Source organism: Henckelia pumila, chromosome 3, assembly GCF_033568475.1.
Source record: "Henckelia pumila isolate YLH828 chromosome 3, ASM3356847v2, whole genome shotgun sequence".
Taxonomy (NCBI): Eukaryota; Viridiplantae; Streptophyta; class Magnoliopsida; order Lamiales; family Gesneriaceae; genus Henckelia; species Henckelia pumila.
In genome coordinates, this window is record NC_133122.1 from 75342169 (window position 1) to 75343573 (window position 1405).

Here is a 1405-nt window from a genome sequence, read left to right on the forward strand (position 1 = left end):
GTTCAACCAAGTCGGCTCGAAGCTGATGATGTACTTGATTATCACGTAGCTCGCAATTTCTTTTTATTTACTCACGGAATTCCTCTGTCGAGCCTTGATTTATCTGTGCGGGAGGATCGTTTCCATCTTCATCTGACCAATTAATTACTGTATCTCACTCATCCTCAATAATCATGTTGTGCAAAATTATACACATTAGCATGATATCTTTCAACTTGTTCTTGTACCAAAATCGACAGGGACCTATAACTATTGCCCAACGAGATTGTAGTACCCCAAATGCTCACTCGACATCTTTTCTCGCAGCCTCTTGTCTTTCTTTAAAAATCTTTCTCTTCATATCTTGGGGGCACGAAAAACTCTTAACAAAAGTGGCCCATTGCGGGTAGATCCCATCGGTCAGATAGTATCCCTTTGTATACTGTGTGTCATTTACTGTAAAATAAACATCTGGTTCATTTCCTTGTAATATGTTGTTGAAAAGGTGATTCGTTAAGCACGTTGATATCATTACGCGATCCTGCGACCCCGAAAAAGGCATGTCATATCCACAAATCTGCAGAGGCGACTACTTCAAGTACAATTGTTGGGACTCCATGATCACCTCGAGTAAACTGACCTTTTCAAGCTACCAGACAATTTTTCCATTCATAGTGCATACAATCAAGGCTACCCAACATACAAGGGAAACCATGTCTTTCCTCGTGCATTTGAATTAAACGTTGAATGTCAGTAGAATTGGGTTTTCTCAAGTATTGTGCCCCAAATATCTCAATTACACATCGACATAAATTAAATAGGCAATCGATGAAAGTTTTTTCACCAATTCGTAGGTACTCATCGTAATGGTCGGCATGGGATCCATAAGCAAATTGACGGATAGCTGCCGTGCATTTCTGAAGTGGTGACAAACCTTTTTTCCCTGTTGCATCAACCCTCAGCTGAAAATATTCAGAAATATTTTGCAAGGCTTCGACAACGCGAATGAATTATTCTTTTAGCATACAAAATCGTCTTCAAAAAAACCTCAATTGGAAATACCGGTGCATCACTGAAGTAGTCATTGGCAAGACGAGCATGTCCAGCTTCATGATCTTTATTAAAATACCTTCTTCTATGTGATCCCTCGCTACTAATCCGAGCTACCTCAAGTAGCATTTGTTGTTGTTGTTGGATGATCTCCAGCATCATCTATTCATCAGTATCATCCAACAACTCTTCTTTAAAGAATTCGATAATCCTATCGGTGCTCAAATTATTTGGATCTTCGGACATTTTAGAGTAGAGATGAAAAAAATAGAGAAAATGATTATAGTATTTGATGAAAAATTGATAGGTATATTTATATTTGAAAAAATAGCCGTTATGAATAAAAATTCAAGTAACCGTTGAATGATAAAAAAAC

General features: G+C 37.8%; 1 protein-coding gene across 1 annotated transcript; it reads right to left on the reverse strand.

Moving 5' to 3' along the window:
• Positions 1-283: 283 nt before the first annotated feature.
• LOC140889044 (uncharacterized) lies at positions 284-1191 on the reverse strand. The gene is made up of 3 exons (XM_073296746.1): positions 1042-1191; positions 633-941; positions 284-520 (listed from the first exon to the last, which is right to left on the reverse strand). Exons 1-3 carry the CDS (start codon positions 1189-1191, stop codon positions 284-286), a joined length of 696 nt encoding a protein of 231 aa, XP_073152847.1.
• Between the last annotated feature and the right edge of the window lie 214 nt (positions 1192-1405).

Bases quoted from the DNA above. Each gene is read 5' to 3' on its own strand.
- LOC140889044 (XM_073296746.1), bottom strand. From the start codon at position 1,191: ATGATGCTGGAGATCATCCAACAACAACAACAAATGCTACTTGAGGTA. The intron at 942-1,041 runs GTATTTCCAATT...GAATATTTTCAG, and splicing joins ACTACTTCAGTGATGCACCG to CTGAGGGTTGATGCAACAGG. The intron at 521-632 runs GTAGCTTGAAAA...TCGGGGTCGCAG, and splicing joins ATGAATGGAAAAATTGTCTG to GATCGCGTAATGATATCAAC.